We start from the raw sequence: 22,688 nt of genomic DNA, 5'->3' as shown, positions 1-22,688 counted from the left end.
GGATAGATAATAAGACAGAAAATATCATATTGCCTCTATATAAATCCATGGTACGGCCACATCTTGAATACTGTGTACAGATGTGGTCGCCCCATCTCAAAAAAGATATATTGGAATTGGAAAAGGTTCAGAAAAGGGCAACAAAAAATATTAGGGGTATGGAATGGCTGCTGTATGAGGAGAGATTAATAAAACTGGGACTTTTCAGCTTGGAAAAGAGACAACTAAGGGGGGATATGATAGAGGTCTATAAAATCATGACTGGTGTGGAGAAAGGAAATAAGGAAGTGTTACTTACTCCTTCTCATAACACAAGAACTAGGGGCCACCAAATGAAATTAATAGGCAGCAGGTTTAAAACAAACAAAATGAAATATTTTTTTTCACAACTCACAGTCAACCTGTGGAACTCCTTGCCAGAGGATGTTGTGAAGGCCAAGATTATAACAGGGTTCAAAAAAGAACTAGATAAATTTATGGAGGATAGTTCTATCAATGGCTTTTAACCAGGATGGATAGGGATGGTGTCCCTGGCCTCTGTTTGCCAGAAGCTGGGAATGAGCGACGGGATGGATCACTTGATGATTACCTGTTCTGTTCATTCCCTCTGGGACACCTGGCATTGGCCACTGTCGGAAGACAGAATACTGGGCTAGATGGACCTTTGGTCTGACCCAGTATGGCCATTCTTATGTTCTTAAAGGTGTTCCTTGCAAAAAAAAATTCTTTAAAAAAAATCAATGAACCAAATTCTGATCTGTTACGTCTGTGCAACCCCAGTGGCTTCCATGACTTGCCTGAATGTAAATGGGAGCAGAATATCGCTGAATAATTTAAACATTATGGCCCCAAATCATCAGCACACTTAAGTATGGGCATAAATGCTTTGATAAACAGGAATAGAATTATTTAAATGCTTAAAGTTAGATACTTGAATAATACTTTGCTAAATCAGGGCCTATACACTTTTAAACTCCAGAAGTACATAATGACAAATCAAATTCTTCATTATTATATTAAACAAATTATATAGGTGGGCATGAACTGCAAAGAAGAGATCCAGATTTTGATTCACCATAGCTTACCCAACCAAAGTTTTGGGGTGTTTGTTATCTGGACCCAGGCCAAAGTGTTGTATCGAAATACCGTGGATCACCATATCTAGTAAGTGTCATTTAATGATTCCTGATCCTTAAAAGTATATCCACTTCCTCAAAAGCATTGTGTGTTACATATCAAACCGTTTAAAAATAAGCTGTGCTCCTGAGACAGTTGACATGTTATATCATACAGCTATAATAACACATTGATCTTAGACAACTGAAATTAAATTTTCAGTGTTGGTCTTTCTATTTCAAAAAGGCAGTCTGTTATTCCTTTAGAAAAACTGTACAGTTTGTTCAAGAAGATTCAGCTCTTTTAAACGACCACATTCACTGAAAGAAGCATCCATGTAAAATAATTGTGGGATGTCAGACATTGCCAAATATGGGGAAAGATGCAGTAAATGTTCCACTGGCTTATATTTAGCTTCTGATTTAAAAGTGCACTAACGCATTAAAATAGGCATGGAAAAAACAGTTCATCAGAAATAAAAATGGCCTGAACTTTCAGCCATCCGTAAACTGATCAAACATTTTGCTAAGTTTGATAAAATACAGATAAGTGCAGTGCCAACACTCACAGTCCTCTACAAGCCTCTTTACTTTGTCAAAACATTCTTTGCAGTCTCAGCAAGTTGAGGAATCTCTGCTGAGCCAGCAGCAATCTTCAAAATATGCAACTTCTCAAACTTCCTTAGGTTCAGAGGAGAAGGTAGTTCACATGGCAGCTAAAGGCCTAAAACGTGAAATTTTAGCAGAGTGACCAGACAGAACTCATAAAACAAAATGTCAGACCAGAGACCCTTTTCTTGAATATCAGCCAGGTAAGGTTTGGACTAGAAGAGAAGGAGTTGGAAAGTCTGTGGGCTCATTGACATCTGGAAGAAGCAGATAGAGATGGGACAAGGGGCTATATGAAGTCAAGAAAAGGAAGATAGGGAATTATGTTGATGGCCAGATTGACGTGAGCATTGTGATCAGGAGAAGGGAAATGTGGGGTTAAAAAAGCAGGGTAGGAATTGGCTGTGTTTGAAGGAGAGAGGGACAAGGACAGAATGCGAAAGCAAAAAATGGAAATGAAAGGGACTCTAAAGGTCTAAAGATGCGCAAGCCTGCGTGTAACTAAACAAAACCAGGGAGACTATGGAGTGGCAAGAAAAATGCGAAGAGCAGTGGAGGTTCAGGTGGCCCTTCCAAGCATATCTTGAAATACCAAGTGCAATTTCCTGCACTTTGGAAGATTTTAGACTAAGATTTGAACAAACAAGTATAGACGCCCCCCGACTTATGCTATCGTTCCGTTCCAGAAAGTCTTGTGTAACTCAAATTTTGTGTAAGTCGTAAACGTATACCCGTACGTTACACAAAAATTTCCGTAACTCAAAAATCCTATTTCTGGCTTATGGAACTTTTTCCGTAAGTGTGAATTTGCGTAAGTTGGGTCTTGTGTAACCCGGGGGTCATCTGTAGTCTACCTGCCATTTCTCTGGAACTCTGAAGTAAACTACTTAGTGGTGAACTGCATTCTGTTAAAATGTAACCATGCTCAAAAATATCCCAGGCTCTAAAAGCACTCATCATATTCTCCATCAGACACAAAAAATATTAATATATTCTTTTAAAATCCTCTGTCAGCATTAGTTTTACATACAGAAACATTAATGTCCCATACCAAGTTCCTGACCAGCGCTCCCAAATTTCCTTCATTCCACATTTAAAGGTACAATACACACAAATGTTTGACTTTGTAGAGTATTTTGCCACCAATCTTTGTCATAAATTAATAAAAATGAGAAGCTTACTGTCTCCCTTGTTTTTATTCTTTTCACTCAGCTTTCTTTCCTTCTCTATCAGCCTGTCTCTCTTCATTGCCTGTTTCTCCTAAGGAGAACTTTATCTCCCCTCTCCATGTGTGTCTCCCCAAGTTTCTGTCCCTCCGCCTCTTCCCCTTCCATCTCATTCATTCCTGTTCTCACTTTCCCACAACCTTCACTCCCACATCCCTTTATCCTTCCGAGGTTTGTTTTCCCTTGCTTCCACTCTTCTCTCTGTATCCTGTTTACTGTCCCTCCATCTTCTGTCTTCCAGCTCCCACTTCAACCCTGTATTCATCATTTTTGCTGTTTTCCCTGCCTTTGCTTAGGCTCCCATCTCTTTCTTGACTTCACCTTCCATTTCTTTCCCATTCTCCACCAGCTCAGTCATCTGCCCCCAATCTAACTTCAACAAACCCCAGCCTCAACAATCCATCCTCTGTCCCCTAAACTTCTAAAATTGCTACTCTGCCCACAATCTATACCCTTTCCCCTCGTCTCTCCAGTGAATGCTCTGGCCCTGAACAGTTCTTTACCCTGATCCATCTTCTGCCCTTCCTACATCTCTGAATACAATATCTGCCTCCTCAGACCCCTAATCAGTTCTCCAGCCTGTCCTCTGCCCATCCCATCCCTGCTTAGCCCCAATGCATCTTCTGCCCACATCTTCATCAATATCCATCCTCTGAACCCCTCTGTCCCTCCTCTGCCCTTCCAATCCAATCTGATCCAACTGCATTCTGTCTCCAACTGATTTTTTCTGCTTCTCTCACCTCCCTGCTCCCTAATCAATTGATTCCCTACCTACCCCAATCATAGTCCTCTTCCAATCCATCCTTTCCCCCTCAATCACTTTAACAAATTCTCTGCCCTCCAATCCATCTTCCGCAATCCCTCCCCATCAGTCCTGAAGCAATATTTCTAGTCCTTTGATTAGATGAGCATAAATCCCCCCCCCACAGCCATGCCCATTCAACCTATTCTTTGTCCCCACAGATCTCCAAACAAATTCATCCTCTACCCCGCACCCACTGGTAATTGATCACCCATCTTCCCCAAACAACTGCTGCTCTCCCTCCCTCCATTCCGCCTACTGACTGAGCTTCTGCCTCCAGTCCAGTGAGGAAAGCAAATGCAAAGGAGGCACTAACATTTGAAAAGAATGTATTTAAAAATACGAATAGTTCCCAAACATTTTATGCCATGTTCTCCCAGCTCTCTTCAAGTGCAAAGAAAATACATAGCTAACAAACTGTGGTGAGATCCACGGCAAATATTAGTGTAGAAAGAACTGTGCTTTCCCCTATAAAAGGTCAGGAAGCAAGAGTACATTGTACTCAGATACATATCCTTGTCCCAAGTGAAACATGTCAGAGATGGCTCCACGTGCTGAGTTAGCATGGGTATAGGCATCAACTGAGGAATACAACCTTTGAGGCAAAATTAAACATTGTCAGAATCTACCTGGTTTTGATCTCCTGGTGTTTTTCCCATGTTTCATGAAAAAATGTTCCATGTCCATGAAAAAATGTAATCAAAGTTGGGCATGCAACTTTGTTTTAAAAATAACTTTCTAGAATCTGAACATTTTGAGGAAGTTTTGTGATGCAGTTTGAATTTTGAGCTGGGCTGGTCCCTGGGCAGAAAGGGAGGTTACATGGCATATAATTAATGTTTGCTGATTGGCTGAGCCTGTCTCTTGTGCTCAAGAGGGTCAGAAGAAACCAATTTGACTCTTTTTCTCAGGTCTGTGTGTGAGAGAGAAAGTCCCATGTGTCATAACAGGCTTGTGGAGGATAGTGAATGTGTCCCTGAAATACCAGAGAGGGGAGCAGGCCCATCTCTCTTCTCAATCTGACATAGCCCAAGGATGCAGTATATGACAAAGGCCCAAAAGGAGAGGCATATAAAATTATTTATTTCGGAAACATACATAAATGCTGTGGGATTCCTTCCTTTAGTGTAAATAACTCATAACATCAGTTTCATGATCCTGTTGTAAATAATTTTCAAAAATAAAATGAGACCCCACCTTTGTATGGAATATAACTCATTTTGGACCTAAAGTGAATAACATTTCTCAAAATGAAAAACAACTGTGAGGTATGTGTAGGCCTGTCATCTTTGGGCAATCAGACCTCTTCTATGAAGAGGACACATGAGGTGCTGAGAGGGACAAAGGAAGAGAGTCTGTGACTAGGCCTGTTGGGACAAGGGACAGAGGTCCATGGCAGGTTCGGGGAGTTGCCTGTAAGTTTGGACATTTCAGCTAAGTATCCAAGCTGATCTCTAAGCCTGAGGTTTCCCCATCACTAAATTTACTCTGTCTCCTGTTTTTATGAAGTTTTTCAATGTTAAGGGCAGTTTACTGTATTGTTTTCTATGTTAATCTGTTCTATTCTATTCATTATCCTAGGCGCAGGGCAAAAATTATTTAAAGGGCTAAACTTAGCGCATTATTGACTGAGATTGGTTTCAGTGTTATGAAGCAGATGGGGAAGTTGAAAGAGTTTAAGATGCTCCATATTCCAGTAGACCCTGGATCCAAAAAGGAAAAAACATAACCCAGAACCAAGGATGCTTTGGCTTCTGAATTCAGATCCAAAACCCAATGCCTAAGATTTTGCTCAAACTAAAATACACCCAGCCTCATTCCACCCTTAGGTATTCCTGTGTACCATACCCAAACAGGGGTATTTAGCTGTTCTGTTACACACACAAATTATTTTGAGATGGCCTCCGTTTTCTTTTTGATTGCTGTTGCTTCAGTTTTATATATTTCATGTAAGGTCTGTCAAGAAAACTCATTTTATTCTCTATGGAGAAGGTCTGCTCTTGCCTAACACTGTTATTTTATTTAACTTTCATTTGCTAATCTCCAGTACTTTGAATCTCAGTGGGTAGAATAGAAGGAAGAATTGGTAATGCTTTGCATATGGTGACATGACAGCAATGGGAATCTGGCTGGGAGGTCTGTCTTACTTTGTGCCTGCTGCCCTACACCAGCTGCTGGCATTCATGCTGAAAGCTGTTCTCTCTTGATTAAACGTGGTTTGGTGCAACTGAATGCTAGGGAAACTTTTTCTGCATGCTTTTGCTGTGTGTCTGCAGTGCCAGGGTCCCCTTATGTTTCCCAGCACCATGGTTAAAGTCTCTCACATTCTATGCAACTCACCCCATTCCTCATGCAAGGTAAAGTATCCCTAGATATTCTTGGTCCAAACCCCTGCACCATCCTCCATCCTCTGCAGCCACAGTATACTCCCCTCTTCCTTTCTGTATCCATAACAGCTGTGTGGTTAACCAAATAGAATATTTCTCTTTCTGTTCCTTTCAAGCTCTCTCCTCAGCTAAGAACTCAGCCACAGAACTGTGGTTTGGAGGGGGTTTGCACATTTTTCACACATTTCAATGTGAAAGACCAGATTTTCGAGGGCACAAATGGCAATTGTGCCCCAACTCCTATTGAAAATCAACGTGAGTTAGACCCTGGCTGTCTTTTGTGCCCTGGAAGATCTCCCCTCTATCAATCCAAAAGTTGGTTTTGAAGCGTAGACCAGTATTTATTAGTGATAAGCAAATCTCCAAAAACTTTAAGCACAGATTCAGTTCAGAGAAGCATATAAAAAGTTTGGATCGTCATACATAAATAAATAACCAGACAGCTAAAAGCATATAGCTAAAGAGCAGCACAGTACTTATATTCAAATCTTTTTCAATGTGATAAAAGAAACATATGATCTGACATTTCTGCCTCAGCCAGTTTTCTCTCAGAGTGAGTGGAGTAATCCACAAGTTGAAATAGAATTGACATCCTGACGTTTAAACACCAAAACAAGCCTTTGACATGGAAGTGCATTGGATTATTTTCTTATGACAAATATTTGAACTGTAGGAAAAAGTGGCTCTCAAATGGTTTTCTGCTACCAGATTAAATATTCAATTTAAATAAAAACAGATTTTGAACCATATTTTGCCTTGCTTATCTCTGCTTCTCAAAATAAACTGGTCTCTCAGATGTTTTCCTATTTATAAAATGTGCTGACATTTTGCTGTCATAATAACAAACACAAACACTGCATTGGATCAGTATCCAAAAATGAAAGCTCCAAAAGAAACTATTCCAACCCACATCAAAAATAACATCCTCCAAACTCCCAGTCTACCCAGTCAGGTCTCTTGACTCTATTGAAGTCGATGGGACTACACAAAGGGCATAAAGTTAGCCATGTGCAAATGTCTTTGCTGGATCAGGGTCATAATACCTATACAATCACCACATGTGGAGCTTTTGTCCATTTGTTTTAATTGGATTTGGTATGCTGCATCATACACTGATTGGGAAACATAATATATGGATAGAGATTTTTTTTAAAGTGGACATGATTAAAATACGTTGTGTTCAAAGTTGAATGATTAAAACATAAAATAGAATCCATCAACTTATATTTTTCTGCTGTTATTGCTCATGATCATTGTTAAAACTAGGAAGAGAGATTGTGACTGGATCATTGAAAAAAAAGAACTAGTTAAATTAATGGAGGATTGTTCCATCGATGGCTATTAGCCAAGATGGTCAGGGACGTAATCCCATGCTTAGGTGACCCTAAACCTCTGACTGCCAGAAAGCGGGAGGGGAAGATAGGGTGGATGGATCTTGCCAAAGTTGCCCAGTTCTCTACACTCCCCCTGAAGCTCTGGTACTGGCCGCTGGAGACTGGACACTGGGCTAGATGGACCAATGGTCTGACCCAGGATGGGTATTTTTATTTCAGTCCAGTACTTTACACGTATTTGTCCTTTTCCATATTCCTCTCTTATATAGATCAGGGTAGAGAGACAATAGATATGAAGTATACATAGCTTATATGCATGTGTTTGTACATACTAAGGACTTATATCTAGACAGTAATTTTGGTTTGAATGGTACTACAGATAACATGGTTTGTTCTTTTTAGAGACTTCCTAAAGTGTATGTCCATTGTTATTTGTTTGTCATGATAAAATATTATTGTTTATATTATAGTAATTTATATAAATATTTTGGTTTTTATCTTTAGAAAGATAACACCACTCACCCTGGTTTATTATTCTGTGATAGGGAATATTGGGGAAGAGTTGCATTTGCTAGAGCCCCTCTTTGTGCAAGTTTGGGAGAGAATAAATCAAAAAGGGCATGGCTTGACCAATATTAAGTGTTCCACCCCAGAACAGAAAGTTGGCCCTATGCCGCCTTTCTAAATAGGTGCATTCTTCAGAAACATAGGATGGGTGAAATATTCTGCATCTAATGTGGAACATCCAAATGACCGAGGATGAAATTCACCCTTAGGAAGAGGGCCCACACAAGTCCTGTTCACCACCTAAACGCTGTATCAAATATTTTGAGGGCTTGTGTGGGTCCTAAGTGATACATTAGGCTTGTGCTGGTGAATTTCACCATGAATGTGCAAGATAAAGTAATGTATCAAGCAGTTTGATTAATGGCACATGCATGTCTGTTCCAAAGATCCAAATACTATGAGGTGAGTGCACAACTGGTTGAAAGACCATTCTCAAAGAGTAGTACTCTCTCACTGTCCTACTGGGAGGGCATATCTAGTGGGGCCCCACGTGGGTCAGTCCAGGGTCCGGTACTATTCAATATTTTCATTTATGACTTGGGTAATGGAGTGCAGAGTATGTTTATAAAAATTGTGCATGATGCCACGCTGGCAGGGGTTGCAAGCACTTTGGAGAACAGGATTAGAATTAAAAATGACCTTAAACTGGAGAATTGGTCTGAAGATGAAATACAATAAAGACAAGTGCAAAGTACTGCACTTAGGAAGGAAAAAAATCAAATGCACAACAACAAAATGAGGAATAACTGGATAGGCGGTAATACTGCTAAAAGGAAGGGGGGCTATAATGGATCAAAACTGAATGAGTCAACAATCTGATGCACTTGTGAAAAAGGCTAATATTCTGGGGTGTATTAACAGGACTTGTCCCACTCTACTCAGTACCAGTGAAGCCTCAGCTGAAGTACTGTGTCCAGTTCTGTGTGCACACTTTAGGAAACATGTGAACAAACTGGAGAGAGTCCAGAGGAGAGCAACAAAAATGATTAAAAGGTTCAGAAAACCTAAGCTAGAGCAAAGGTTAAAAAAACTGGACAGTTTAGTCCTGAGAAAAGACAACTAAGGGGGGACCTGATAACAGTCTTCCAATATGTTAAGGGCTGATATCAAAAGAAGAGTGATCAGTTGTTCTCCTTGTTCACTGAAGGTAGGACAAGAAGTAATGGGCTTAATCTGCAGTAAAGAGATTGAGGTTAGCTATTAGGAAAAAATTTCTAACTATAAGTGTAATTAACCTCTGGAATCGGCTTCCAAAGTAGGTTGTGGAATATCCATCATTGGAGGCTTTTAAGAACAGATTAGACAAACACCTCTCAGGGATGGTCTAGACCAGAGGTAGGCAACCTATGGCACGCATGCCAAAGGCGGCACGCGAGCTGATTTTCAGTGACACTCACACTGTCCGGGTCCTGGCCCCAGGGAGGCTCTGTATTTTAATTTAATTTTAAATGAAGCTTCCATAAACATTTTAAAAACCTTATTTACTTTACATACAACAATAGTTTAGTTATATATTCTAGACTTATAGAAAGAGACCTTCTAAAAACGTTGAAATGTATTACCGGTACGTGAAACCTTAAATTAGAGTGACTAAATGAAGACTCGGCACACCCCTTCTGAAAGATTGCCAACCCCTGGTCTAGATGTACTTGATCCTGCCTCAGTGCAGGGGGCTGGACTTGATGCCTTCTTATGGTCCCTTCCAGCCCTATATTTCTATGATTTTATGATATTCTTCCTTGAGGTCCACAGACCCAGAAGAATGTTGTGCTCTAAGAAGAGCAAGCTATTGCACATTTGCTGTAGTTTTCCTTATCAACATACATTGATCATGTTTGTACATGACAACTTTTACCTCTCACCAGTGTTCCTCTCTCAATGCAACTAATTAACTGTGTGTAAATGCCGCTACATAGTCAACACAACCACTACTCAAGTGGATATTGTTAAACATTTCAATTTCTATTCCTTTTCTCCCAAATGGATCCAGTATAGGACTCAGACAGACAACGTATCTGGAAACAAGGAGCCAGATTCTTAGCTCATGTAAATGAAAATCTGGCCAATGCATTCTGATTTTTAATCCATTGAATAAACCAGGGATCGGCAACCTTTGGCACGCGGCCTGTCAGGGAAAGCCGCTGGCGGGCCGGACAGTTTGTTTACCTGCAGCATCTGCAGGTGCGGCCGATTGCAGCTCCCACTGGTCGCAGTTTGCAGTTCCAGGTGAATGGGGGCTGTGGGAAGTGGCGGCCAGCACATCCCTCGGCCCGCACTGGTTCCCGCAGCCCCCATTGGCTTGGGACGGCGACCCGCGGCCAGTGGGAGCTGCGATTGGCCAAATCTGCGGATGCTGCAGGTAAACAAACCGTCTGACCTGCCAGCAGCTTTCCCTGATGGGCCTCATGCCAAAGGTTGCCGATCCCTGGAATAAACCAAGGAATGACCCCTAAGATGGGATGGATATGGGCATACCTGGGCTTGTGATTATGATAATGATAAAATGGAAGAGTTACGAGCTTCTGTCAGGAAGGCAGCCATGTTTCAGACGTGGACAGCAGATAAGGTAATATATGGTTTGCTGCCATCTGCAGTGTGGACACAAATGTTGAGGAGTGCTACCCAGGCCAGTAAATTGTTACAAACTCAGTAAAAAATGATAGTGTAAATTAACTGTGGTTCTAGTTCAATCAGTTCCTTTGAATTTTATTTTTCTGGTCAGGAAGATTTTAGCTAAACTGTATGCTCACTTTTTGCTCTCTATGCATGTTCATGAAAATGTTTAGACTGCTATTCACTGGTGTGTTTTAATTTCAAACTATATTTGTAGGGAGAGGTCACATCCGGCAAGTCACATAACATTTTACTTTGTCATTGATTGGCTGTTCTTAACCCTGGTGATCAGGAAGGTCAGCAGTGGCCATTTCACTTAGCTTCACAGAGGGTGGAGCTGGGTTTTAGGTGAGCTGTCTGATCCAGCTGGAAAAATTATGGAGGGAATCATCCCAAGCTCTTTGTCTAACTCTGGAAGGCACTCACGTAGCTGAGCAGAGCATCCATCGGCTAGTGGAATCTAGCGTGTCTTCATTACACCATAGACTATTACTGTTATAGTTTTGTAAAAGAAAATTCCCTGGGCCTGATTCTGATATCCCTTGTGCTAGTTTTACATAGGTTAGCTCTTTTGACTTCAGTGGAATTACTTCGGATTTACACGGATGTAAGTGAGATCAGAATTAGGCCACCTGAATCCATGTGCAGCAGTTTCCCATACATGCATAAACCTTGCATCAACGTCCATATCTAGCCCCTGTAACTGACTATCCCAGGAAGACAGTAGCCTAGATTAGCTCATTATTATTCTTAGTCCCATCAATTGGTGAAAATCATGTATTGTTACGGCATTTAACCTCATTAATGCAGAGGTCAATCATTATTAGTGTTTTGTATACAAGTGTGCTAAGATGGGGCAAATAAAACTAATTATCCATAAAATCATGGGTGGAGTTTGGGGGCAGGGTGGGGCATTGCACCCCCAAAATTGCAAGCCTCGGGCAGACAGGCAGCCTGAGTGTGCAATGTAATGAGTTCTGCAGAGGAAACAGGAGACTTCTCCCAGCTTGGGCCCCTGTGAGGCAGGGAATCAGAATTTTGTTTATAAACAGTATCAGAGTGGTAGTCGTGTTAGTCTATATCCACAAAAACAACAAGGAGTCCGGTGGCACCTTAAAGACTAACAGATTTATTTGGGCATAAGCTTTCATGGGTAAAAAACCCACTTCTTCAGGTGCATGGAGTGAAAATTACAGATACAGGCATAGATATATTGGCATGTGAAGAGAACGGAGTTACTTTACAAGTGGAGAACCAGCGTTGACAAGGCCAATTCAGTCAGGGTGGATGTGGTCCACTCCCAATAACTGATGAGGAGGTGTCAATACCAAGAGAGGGAAAATTGCTTTTGTAGTGAGCCAGCCACTCCCAGTCCCTATTCAAGCCCAAATTAATGGTGTTAAGTTTGCAAATGAATTGTAGCTCTGCAGTTTCTCTTTGAAGTCTGTTTTTGAAGGTTCTTTTGTTGAAGGATGGCTACTTTTAAATCTGTTATTGACTGTCCAGGGAGATTGAAGTGTTCTCCCACTATCTATACCGGAATCCCACTGACCCTATACTGGAAACCTATTGACCAATATACTTACCTACATGCCTCCAGCTTCCATCCAGGACACATCACACGCTCCATTGTCTACAGCCAAGTTTTCAGTTGCCTAAGTTGCCCCTGGAACCATGGTTAAAGTTGCCCTCCCTCCCCCCAGAAATCTGAAATGGTGCCCCTGTGGGCTGGCACAGAATCCTGCCCCCCCGCCCCGCCCGTGCGCGGCCCTGTTGGCTTGACTGGAGCCGCCCTCCCAAATATAGAAGTCAAACTGCGCCTATGCATAAAACACTACCATGTGTAACAGACAGCCATGGAAGAGTGGAACTTCCTCCTCCATCTTTAGGGGGGTGTCCCACTTTCCAAGAAAAGTAAACAAACACACTTGAAACCAAAAGGTAAAACAGTGCAGTTCCACACCACAACGTACTGCTATACTGTATCTACGTGCATGTAAAACTAAGGCTATGTCTACACTAGCATTTTTGTTGGCAAAACTTTTGTCAGGCAGGAGTGTGAAAAAACACTCCCCTGACTAACAAAAGTTTTATTGATAAAAGCACTGGTGTGGACAGCGCTATGTCTGCGGGAGACTCTCCCTCCAACATAGCTACCACTGCTCGTTAGGGGTTGTTTAATTACACCAGCAGGAGAGCTCTCTGTTGTCGGCATAGAGTGGCTACATGGGAGACCTTACAGTAGTACAGCAGCAGTGGTACAGCTGTGCCACTGTAAGGTCCGTAGTGCAGACATAGCCTTGTGAAAAGGGAACTAATATTTGATTCCCAGTCTCTCTCCCTGTTTTCCATTACTGAAAAATTCTATTCAGTTTTTCCTTTAAATACATACATTTAATCTTTTTATGGGGGCTGTGAGAAAACCCACATAATTTTTGTATGAAATTAAAGAGAGCACACTGCATTCTTTAAACACAGAAAATCTAACAGCAGCTGTCATTTAGGCTGGCAGGGTTGCCTAGTGGATAGAGCACTGGACTGGGACTCAGGAGATCTGCCACAGGGCAACTCATTTCACTTCCCTGTGCCTCGGCCTCTGTGTCTGTAAAATGGAGATAATGATACTGACCTCCTTGATAAAGTACTTTGAGACCTATTGATGAAAAGTGCTATGTAAGAGCGAGGTATTATTTATTATCTTATTTTCTAAAGACAAAGATGGGTGAGACGCAGTCTGTAAAAACCCCAGGCTGCTGCAGAAAGTACAGTCGAAATAACTAAAGCCTGAATTCACAGAAGGGCTTAAGCACTGCAACCCAGACATCCATACACACTCCCTCCCTCCGCCATTTTGTGTGGAGTTAAGTGTACTCGGACCACATCTACTGGATGCGGTCCCATTACGTGAGATAGGTGAGGCAACACGTGTCTTAACCTGATTTGAGGATCACACTGGAGCTTAGGCATGAGATATGTATTCTGGTTCCTGCCTGAGGCAGAAATTTAGGCACCTAGGGAACCTTTACAGCAGACATTTACGCACGGAGTGAGTTTAGGCGCCTACAGGTTTAGGCGGCAGCTGAGCAGGGGTTTTGTGGATTGCAGTAGTATCTAAATCAGGGGTTTAGATGCTTAAGTCTCTCTGTGATTCTGGGCCTACTCTCTGGGCTGCTTCAATCAGAATTGCTGTAATGGATCTTGAGCAACAGCAAACATGACACGGGGGAATCCCCTGTGTCCCAAAGGACTAGCTCTTTAGGGCAACAAGAGGATTTTTGCCCAGTTTCCTCCAGTGCTATTATTAGTTATTTGTATTATTGGAGTGCCTAAGAGCTCTAATCACAGACCAGGACCCCCATGTGCTAGGTGCTGTACAAACACAGAACAGACAGTCCCTCACTCTCATTTTTCCAATACCTCATTGGCATTCCTCCAACAACCTCATTTGCCCTTTCAGATCACACTTTCCAGCCTCCACAGCCCTGTCTTTGCTCTCTCTCTACTCATCTTCCTGTTACTGGTGCCAGCTAGTGCCGCCAGGTCCTGCACCATCATGTCTCACTTTTCCTCTCCACCCAGAGTGAATAAATATTTGAGAGCGTATTCGCGGCTCATTTATTATTGCTATTTACACAAAAGATTGGTTAAAAAGAGTTGTGAATAGTGAACAAACTGGTATAAACAGAAAAGGGGACTCTGCCTGATGATACAGTTAAAGTCACCCAGCCAAGCAACAAAAACAATACCTTTTTATCTAGGTGACCAATCACAGGGCACACACAGTGACCTATGAATAGTAAGTAAATGTTTGTAGTGAACAGTTTGCTAATAACCCATTGGCTAAATGTGTTCACACATTATTTACTGAACAATTGTGAAAAACAAATCAGTACAAATAACGTATTGGATAACTAAATAGCAGGAAAAGCGTTAAAATAACAGGATTATTTATTTGCAAGGAATGATCTGATCACCTCTAGCTGGTGGCTTATAGGACAGACATCATAACATTGAGAGAGAGAGGAACAATAGAGTCAAATATAGATGGGCAGATGGTGGTTAAAAATGGAGAACATGAAATCAGCATAACCGTAGAAGGAAAGCAAAATTCTTACAAAATGCCTCCATACACTAGACAACAAGGGCTAATCTTTAAAATACTGTGCCTAATTAGCATATGAAATTAGGGCCTACTCCTTTCCATGGATTTCAGTGGGCACTGCATCAGGCCCTGAGTGTGACTGCATGTAAAAACTGTGACTTTGGGCTAGACAATTAAGGACACCTTTGCAGACTTGCAATTTTGAAAATTAGTCCTTCAGTACCCTTCACAAATATTGTACATGATACACAGCATGGTCAAGAAATACACAAAATTCAAACAGAAAATACCAATCCATAATGTACGGAGTGTGTAAAAGACAAAAAAAGTAACCCGTAAAATAGGATGATATGCGAGGCAATCATTTTTTTCAGTTAGCTTTCTAGATTATATGCATTTGAGCCTCTCATTTACTTTAATAGTTTTATTAATCCAGTTCCTTTTCAAGTTATCCTCCACAATTATGTAATAGCAAAGTAAAAAAAGTATCCCAAAGTATTGTATTATTAAAATTTGTCCTTGTAGTAAGTGGCAATCAGAAGCATAGGTGCAGGAAGTAGGGGTGTGTGGGGTGCTGCAGCATCCCCAGGTTTTATGCAGGGCCACTGGCCCCACGCCCAGGGCTCCACTCCCCGGCTTGGGTGCTGGGGGCCAGTCCTGTGGCCTGCTCCCCAGCCGCTGGCTCCACACATAAAACCTGGGGGTGCTTCCTGCGCCTGTTCCCTGATCCCAGCCCTCCGCCTGCACTCTGCTGGCCCCACTCCCCGACTGCTCGCCCTGTGCCCAGGGCCCGCACACAGGACCTGGCCCGCCCGCTCCGCTCCCCAGCCACTGGCTCTGTGCCTGGCCGCACCCCCCACTCTCAGCCTCCACTCCCAAGGCTCTGCACCCGGCCAGGGCTCTGCTCTTGGCCTCGCACGTGGGGTCCCAGCTGCAGGCCCCTGCCCGGGATCCGTTCCTACCCCCACGCCCGCCTCCAGCTATGGCCTCGGCCACCTTACCCATGTCCGGGTCCCCCCCTCCCGGAGACACAACCCTGCTCCCAGCCTCAGCTCGGGGGGGCAGCACGGACAGGAGTAAAGGGTCTGGCTTTCAGCACCCCCACTACTAAAAATGTTCTAGCGCCCCTGATCAGAAGTCAATGTCATCAGACATGACTATTATCCAAAACATACGAACAAGCAAAAATCAGACTTTGCATCATTTTTAACTATATCTAAATTTTGCTGTATTGTAAGGACTAAAGCCTGCCAAATTAATGCTTCTATTTGAAATTGTTATGCAAGGCCTTATTATTGCTGAAGCATTATTTTTTTTTAAAATGTGTTCAAACTAAAGCTCATGGTGAAAGTAATTTGTAATATGATGCTGTGTGGAATAGTCAGACATGCCCGTCTGCAGGACTTATGGGAACCATAAAGAGATTAAACCTCTCATTCCTCGCTTTGGCAAGTGATCTGTTACTTTTAAATAAAGGTCAATCTGTCTTTACAAAGAACACAGTGAAAGCAAGCTTAATAGTTTTCCCTACCGAACCTAGAACATAACTATTTAAAACATAATTAACAACGGGGTGGCAGTCACTGATTGTAGTTTTTCCTTTTTCTATGTCTGGGAAGTTTTGGCATCCCCAATTAGTTTTAATAGGGGGCACTATACTAGCTATCAAATTGACAGTCTTGACCTGCCCTCCAGAAGCAGCTGTAAAACAATATTTGGACAAATTAAGATAAATGCCTCATCGGAAAGATGACTAATATTACTAGAAAATGGATATTCATGTTTTATTCCATGATGTAGGGTTTTTTTTAATCTGATATGCATGAGGGCAAGCACTCTGTTACTGTAAATAAGAGATGCTGGAGAGAAAAGACACTAGTTACATTAACTCATTTTAGTTCCATATTTCAAATTTCTCTTTTGTTTAAAAGTATCTGTGACTAGTGAGTTCATTGTTTTCCGTTATTACCAGAATGAACAGCCATGCCATCAACTCAAAACATAGATATGCTAATGCCTGCATCAAGGCCAGGGTTATCACATCGGTTTGGGGGATATTCTGATTATGTAAAGGGGAGTGACTATAAGAACTACTTAGGCAGGGGTGTCAAACATACAGCCCACAGGCTGATCTAGCCCATGGTATGTATGTATGTGGCCTTCATAACTAGGGTTACCATTCGTCCGGATTTACCCGGACATGTCCTCCTTTTTGTGCTAAAAATAGCGACCGGGGGGAATTTGTAAAGCACTCACAATGTCCGGGATTTCCCCCCCGGCAGAGCAGAGCGAGCGGCTGGGAGGGCTGCAGGGAAGTCCCGGGCTGGACTCAGGAGCAGCTGTAGAGGAGCCGGATCCGCCCTGCATTCTGAGCCGGCAGCTCCCTTGCAGCCCAGTCCGGCAGCACTGTGCAGGGCCAGGGACCGGGTTTTGTTGTGCAGGGCCAGGGACCGGGTTTTGTTGTGCTGGGGAGCTCAGCCACGTGTCCGGCTCGGCTGCACAGAGCCCAACACCCTGTTCTGAGCAGCAGGGTAAGGAGGTCAGGGGGCAGGAAGGTTCTGGAGGTGGCAGTCAAGAAACGGGGGGGGCTTTTTGGGGGGAGTGGAGAAAGTTTTGGGCAGTCAGGGTACAGGTAGGGGGTAGGGTCCTGGGGAGCAGTTGGGGGGGGTCTTAGGAGGGGGCAGTTAGGGGACAAGGAACAGGGAGTCTTAGGTAGGGGGTGGGGTTCTGGAGGGCAGGTAGGAGCAGGGGTCCCAGGAGGGGGCAGTCAGGGGACAAGGAGCGGGGGGAGTGTTTGGGAGTTCTGGGGGGGGCTGTCAGGTGGCAGGGGTGGGGAGATGGATCGGAGCAGTCAGGGGACAGGGAGCAGAGGGGTTTAGATGGGTCGGGAGTTCTGGGGGGGGGGCTGTCAGGGGGTGGGGAGTGGTTGGATGGGGCGTGGGAGTCCCAGGGGTCTGTCTGGGGGTGGGGGTGTGGATAAGGGTTGGGGCAGTCAGGGGACAAGAGGCAGGGAGGCTTAGATAGGGAGTGGAGTCCTGGGGGGCAGTTAGGGGCAGGGGTCCCAGGAGGGGGCAGTCAGGGGACAAGGAACGGGGGGAGGGTTGGGGGTTCTGGGGGGGCGGGAAGTGGGAGGGGCAGGGGCGGGGCTAGGGCGGGGCTCCTCCCGTCCTCTTTTTTTCTTGCTGAAATATGGTAACCCTATTCATAACACACAGATGCTCAAGAATCGATTTATTTTTTAAGAAAATTTTCAGCGCTAATGGCAGCAGAGAGAACCTTCCAAATGTGAACCAAATGTAATCAATGCAAAGGTGTCTGCCCAAGTTTGCAGACAGTATGAAACAATAGTGCAGAGATTGAATGCCCCTGACCCTGAGACAATGATTACTGTCCAATTTACACTTTTGTGCCCTTACTAAATATGTTTTAATCACTGAACATTGTTAGTGGAAGGAATGAGGACGAAGATCAGAACAAAGCAAGCCTACCGGGTTGGGAATTGGGCGTTGCTGAACAGAAAGAAATGCAGAGAAAAAAGCAGAGTAGACTCACAAAGGCAGGGATGGGGAAGCAACACAGAGAAAGCAGGAAGGGAAAGGAAGAAAAACAAAGGGAAATGCAGTGGCTGGCCCAAAGAGGGTAAGACTTACCACTGAATGACAAATGCAACAAGAAGAAGAAATCATAACTAACTAAATTTTTAGGCCCAAATTCACAAAGGGAGTTAGGCATGAGTCACCTAAGCTAGCCAATGGGAGTTGCTGTCAAGAGGGGAGTATCCTAAACCCCATCCCTCTCAGAGTCAGGCACCTAAGCTGCTTGACTCTAGGAAAGAGGATCCCAGTTCATGGCTCACCAGTGAGACAGGCACTTCCCTGCAGTCTGGACTTAGCACCTAAGTCAGTTTCTGAGAGAATGAGTTAGATCCTGCCTCACTCCACACAAAAGAGCCAGAGAAGGTGGTGTCACCACCACCCATCTTATAACCTCTAGTTGAGTGGTTAGAGCACTCACCAGTGATGTGGGAGACCCATGTTCAATTCACCCCTCTGCTGAGGTGGGGAAATGATTTGAACAGGGTCTCTGATCCCTTGGGGGTTGCAGGCTCTAACCACTGAGCTATAGGATATTCTGATGTGGGAATCTCTCCCATTGAAGCTGTTCCACTGTGGATAAACACTTAAAGAGTCATTGGGTAAGAAAGTGTGAGCATGATTCTTCAGGTTAGTGTTTAGAGCACTCACCTGACAGTGTGAGACCCAGTCCCCCTGCTGCAATGAATCCCACCCTTAGTTCCTACATAAAAACCATATTTTTCATTTGATCTCTGTGCAAACTTCAAACTGAAGCCAATGTGCATTTCACTGTGAGAACTATACAGTTCAGTCCCAGGCCCATAATTAGCTTAGAATTTAGCCTGGGGGGCTCAAGGAGTTGGTAAAGGCCTGCAAAGACATTGTCAAATGATCTAAGCCTAGGACTACTGTCCCAGAAATCCTGAGTCTAAACACTGGTGCCCCTTGTAGAGTCACTCTATCTCAGTTTTCCTATTTCAAATCAGTTTAGTACTTACTCACCTCCCAGGAGTGTATTTTTAGGATTGATTAGGTATCAATCAGCTGGCATTTTACAAACTTCAACTTATTTATAAGCGTTATTTTTACAGAACTTTTCTCCTCTAAAATACATCTAGTTGTGTCTCATAACCGTTCCCATCTGATAGCTCTTTAGTGATGTATGTGAAATGAGTCTGTGTTTGCAGTTTAGTTCTGCTGCAAGTGAGCAGATGTCCACATCACCAAAACCATCATCAGAACTGATACCTTTGTTGGCAGGTCACAATAGAGAGACCAAGGATTTAATGGGCATATAGAACAAAAGAACCAGAGACACAGGGAAAGCCATGCATTTTGCCAATCCTATATTTGTTCTGTGGTTAAATAGAGGATTTCAGGCCCCAGGTTTTACAGTACAGCTCTTTCATGAACACTATATTTATTTTAAGAGGTAATTAAATAAATTACAACATTTAGGGGTTGGTGAAAAATTAAATGGATCTGCATTTAGTTTTACAAACTGTGTAAGTATACACATTAAAGTAAGAAAAATAAAGCATTATGTAGTTTTGTGCATATAAGCTTATTATAATCCCCATTAATTCTGCCTTTCTGCTTTTGTAAAATTTATTCATGCTTTTTTGTTTGCTACATTTCTATGATTTATCTTTTTTCTAGCCAGAGGACGTGGCAAGGGACTGGGAAAGTCTGTGATTGATTCACCCAGCAAAACTCAACTCAGATACAGCATTCCTTCACTTTATTTTTTCCTAGTTTTTCAGCAAGAAGACCCAAATAATGCCCAAGCTCTTCTGGTTCCTAATTGCTTGTTCTAATCACTAGTCAGATCCCACCACCTGAAAACATTACAAACTTATTGAATTTCAAACCATCCTCCATCTCAGGCGCTCTTGAAAACTATAAAACCAATGGCTGAGAAAAACAAATATTTTACCTGGTTACCACCAACCCAGTCACACTGATGTGTGGAAACTCTAGTGAACTCTTTACAAAGACATTAGGCTTCCACATGTTGATCCTTACCAAAAATACATGATGAAGATACTTGGGTTTGCTAATTGCTTTTTTCATGATTAATGTGCTTCTGCAATTTACAAAATCTTAATATTTTTTTATTCCACAAGACCTTTGCTACTTAAGTTAATGGGGGCCGATTATAACTCCTTTGTGCCTTTTAGCATGTCCATGTTAAAAAAATTTCATGCTGTTTTGCCCTTCCTGACTAAAAAGATACAGTCCTTAAACACTTGCTTTGTTCTTTATTCTAGGTCATGGGTTATATGGGACTTTTGAAATGTTGTCCTCCTGGAGGAAAACTAGAGAAGACCAACATGTTAAAGAGAGAACTGCAGCTGTGTTTGCAGACTCCATGCTCTCCTTTTCTCTCACCACTGCCATGTACCTGGTCACTTTTGGAATAGGTGCCAGTCCTTTCACTAACATTGAAGCAGCAAGGATTTTCTGCTGCAATTCCTGTATTGCAATTTTCTTCAACTACCTCTACGTACTCTCCTTTTATGGTTCCAGCCTGGTGTTTACTGGCTACATAGAAAACAACTACCAGCATAGTATCTTCTGCAGAAAGGTACCAAAGCCAGAGGTATTGCAAGAGAAGCCTGCATGGTATAGGTTTCTTCTGACAGCCAAATTCAGCGAGGACACAACCGATTCAGAGGAAACAAATACTTATGAAAGTCATCTTTTGGTGTGTTTCCTCAAACGCTATTACTGTGACTGGATAACAAACACTTACGTCAAGCCTTTTGTAGTTCTCTTTTACCTTATTTATATTTCCTTTGCCTTAATGGGCTACCTGCAGGTCAATGAAGGGTCAGACCTTAGTAACATCGTAGCAACCGCGACACGAACCATTGAATACACTACTGCCCAGCAAAAGTATTTCAGTAACTACAGCCCAGTCATTGGGTTTTATATCTATGAGTCAATAGAATATTGGAACACAAGCGTTCAAGAAGATGTGCTAGAGTATACTAAAGGGTTTGTGAGGATATCTTGGTTTGAGAGCTATTTAAATTATCTTAGGAAACTCAACATATCTACTGGATTGCCCAAAAAGAATTTTACTGACATGTTGAGGAACTCTTTCCTGAAAGCCCCCCAGTATGCCCATTTTTCAGAGGATATCATCTTTTCCAAAAAATACAACAACGAAGTTGATGTAGTAGCTTCAAGGATGTTCTTGGTGGCTAAGACAATGGAAACCAAGAGAGAAGAACTCTATGATCTCCTGGAAACCTTGAGGAAACTCTCTCTCACATCCAAGGTGAAATTCATCGTTTTCAATCCATCATTCGTATACATGGATCGTTACGCCTCCTCAGTGGGAGCCCCCTTACAAAATTCCTGCATCAGTGCTTTATTTCTGCTCTTCTTCTCGGCATTCCTGGTGGCAGACTCTCTAATCAATGTCTGGCTCACTCTAACTGTTGCCTCAGTCGAATTTGGAGTCATAGGTTTCATGACCTTGTGGAAAGTGGAACTGGACTGTATTTCTGTGTTGTGCTTAATTTATGGGATTAATTATACAATTGACAACTGTGCGCCACTGTTATCAACCTTTATCCTGGGCAAAGATTTCACAAGAACTAAATGGGTAAAAAATGCCCTAGAAGTGCACGGGGTAGCTATTTTACAGAGCTACCTCTGCTATATTGTTGGTCTGATTCCTCTTGCAGCTGTGCCTTCAAATCTGACCCGTACACTGTTCAGGTGCTTGTTTTTAATAGCATTAGTCACCTTCTTTCACTGCTTTGCCATTTTACCTGTGATACTGACTTTTGTGCCACCATCCAAGAAAAAAAGGAAAGAGAAGAAGAATCCTGAAAACCGTGAGGAAATAGAGTGTGTCGAAATGGTGGATATGGATAGTACCCGAGTGGTTGACCAAATTACAACAGTTTGACTTGTTTGTTTGTTGTCTTTTCACAGTAGGTCTTATTGAGAGAAAAGAGATCATTATTGACTAAATATTGGATTTTTGATTTTTCTTTTCCTAAACTAAAACCAAGAATAGCCAAAATGGTGGGGGGGGGAGGGAAATTGTACATTAATTGGCCTCCATAACAAAGGTATTATTAGTGAAAGAATTTATACACACACGCAAAGAGTGTGAATTTTAGTCACTTGAGGTAAGATCTAATAAGGGAAGATGGGTTACTAAGCCCTGTTCTGCCTTCTCTATACTGCAGATACAGCTATTATTATTGCTGAGCCCAATCAAATTGAAAGGTCAACTGTCAAGGCTGAACTAACGCTCAGTGTTCATCCGGAGGTAAAGGCTTTACAAACTTTCTGCACAGCAATAATTCAGCTCAATGAGTCAGCTCTGATAGGTC

General features: G+C 42.6%; 1 protein-coding gene across 1 annotated transcript in view; it reads left to right on the top strand.

Moving 5' to 3' along the window:
• PTCHD1 (patched domain containing 1) overlaps positions 1–22,314 on the top strand; it is a 44,097-nt gene extending 21,783 nt beyond the window's left edge. Inside the window, exon 3 of the mRNA XM_054006109.1 lies at positions 20,601–22,314. Within this exon, the coding sequence (XP_053862084.1) occupies positions 20,601–22,255 (1,655 nt within the window). The 3' untranslated portion in view covers positions 22,256–22,314. The remainder of the gene's footprint in view (positions 1–20,600) is intronic.
• Positions 22,315–22,688: the final 374 nt, after the last annotated feature.

Source organism: Malaclemys terrapin, chromosome 1 (assembly GCF_027887155.1).
Source record: "Malaclemys terrapin pileata isolate rMalTer1 chromosome 1, rMalTer1.hap1, whole genome shotgun sequence".
NCBI classification, from domain to species: Eukaryota; Metazoa; Chordata; order Testudines; family Emydidae; genus Malaclemys; species Malaclemys terrapin.
The sequence above is the reverse complement of the archived record's forward strand: the minus strand, read 5'-3'. Positions and strand labels throughout refer to the sequence as shown.